Below are 1,539 nucleotides of genomic sequence, written 5' to 3' on the forward strand. Positions count from 1 at the left end.
CGCTCTTCCACAGCCTGCCCTTGCTCAGGTACATCTTCGTGCGGGAGCGGGTGACCATCGTGCACGCCCACAGCTCCTTCTCGGCCATGGCCCACGACGCCCTGTTCCACGCCAAGACCATGGGGCTGCGCACCGTGTTCACCGACCACTCCCTCTTTGGCTTCGCCGATGTCAGCTCGGTGCTGACCAACAAGCTGCTGACGGTGTCCCTGTGTGACACCAACCACATCATCTGCGTCTCCTACACCAGTAAGGAGAACACGGTGTTGCGGGCAGCCTTGGACCCTCGGATAGTCTCTGTCATCCCCAACGCTGTGGATCCCACTGACTTCACTCCAGACCCCTCCAGGAGGGATGACAGTACAATAACAATTGTGGTTGTCAGCAGACTTGTTTACAGAAAAGGTAATGGGGAGTCAAATGTAAGCTTGTTTTGGTTTTCTTTCTTTGGAGAGGTCTCGGTCAGGTACCACTTTATCTCTGGTATGGATGGAATTTGCATTGGGAGTGGTGAGGTGACTGTTCCAAGCTTTTGTGTTTGTGAACTAAAGAAGAAGAAATGTACATTGTTTTTGTACATGGTGGGTTCAGAGGTGTGTTTCCTTTGTAATACTGAAGAGACCAAAAACTTTGGTCAGTTTGTGAAATGGAACGTTTGGCTGGTATTGGACATAAGATTAAGGGCCTAATCTATATATTCTGTTAGAAATCTTTTAATTGTTTATTATTTAATCAAATGACAGTAGCTTAAGTGATTTTTTCAATTTTTTTCTCCTATGAGGTCCCAAGTTGTGTTTTTTTTCATATTGTTGTAGACAGTAGTTTAACTGTCTTCAGGAGATTTTTTTCACTTCTGCTCCTGTATATAGTAGTAGATGTGGGCTACATCATGAGAAGTTCTGAAATCAAATACAATAATGGCTTCCCCTAAATTTTCTACTCTTAGGTATTGATTTGCTTAGTGGTATAATTCCTGAGCTCTGTCAGAAATATCCAGAGTTACATTTCTTAGTTGGAGGAGAAGGACCAAAACGAATCGTACTGGAAGAAGTCCGGGAGAGATACCAGCTACATGACAGGTTGGTTCTGACCCTTCAAGGTACTTCAGGGGTGGGGACCTGCCTGCCTCCCTCCCCCAGATAAACCCCAAAGCTTGAGGCTGGAGGCCTAAAGGCAAGGGAGATAAACCAGACACTGAAGACTTTGGGAGCTGGACTATGGTCCAGCAAGTTAATTCATATTTCTATGAATAGGCCCTGAATGAGCCTTCAAGTTGACTTAGATATAAATTTATCATGCCCCTCTCTGCAACCATGATGCTTGGATCTCATGGCATCAAGTGTTAACAGCTCATTTGTGCCATTGCAGGTCATGATGACTAGATGACTGCTAGTAATTTATTATTTCAGTGTGAAACTCTTCAGCATAGTGCTTGTCTCATATGTGTTCTTGTGGTGCTACAAACATGTTCCCTGGTGCTACCATGTTACCAGAATGTTGCCATGATACAGATGTATTTCCATTGGGTTTTTTTGATCA

General features: G+C 44.6%; 1 protein-coding gene across 1 annotated transcript in view; it reads left to right on the plus strand.

Annotated features, from left to right (window-relative positions):
* PIGA (phosphatidylinositol glycan anchor biosynthesis class A) overlaps window positions 1-1,539 on the plus strand; it is a gene marked incomplete at its 5' end in the record, with an annotated part of 8,077 nt that overhangs the window by 242 nt on the left and 6,296 nt on the right. The window contains 2 exon segments of the mRNA XM_005426180.3: window positions 1-405; window positions 947-1,079. The exon segment at window positions 1-405 is cut by the window's left edge and continues 29 nt beyond it. Of these exon segments, the coding sequence (XP_005426237.3) occupies window positions 1-405; window positions 947-1,079 (538 nt within the window).

This window comes from Geospiza fortis, unplaced genomic scaffold, assembly GCF_000277835.1.
Source record: "Geospiza fortis unplaced genomic scaffold, GeoFor_1.0 scaffold285, whole genome shotgun sequence".
NCBI lineage: Eukaryota > Metazoa > Chordata > Aves > Passeriformes > Thraupidae > Geospiza > Geospiza fortis.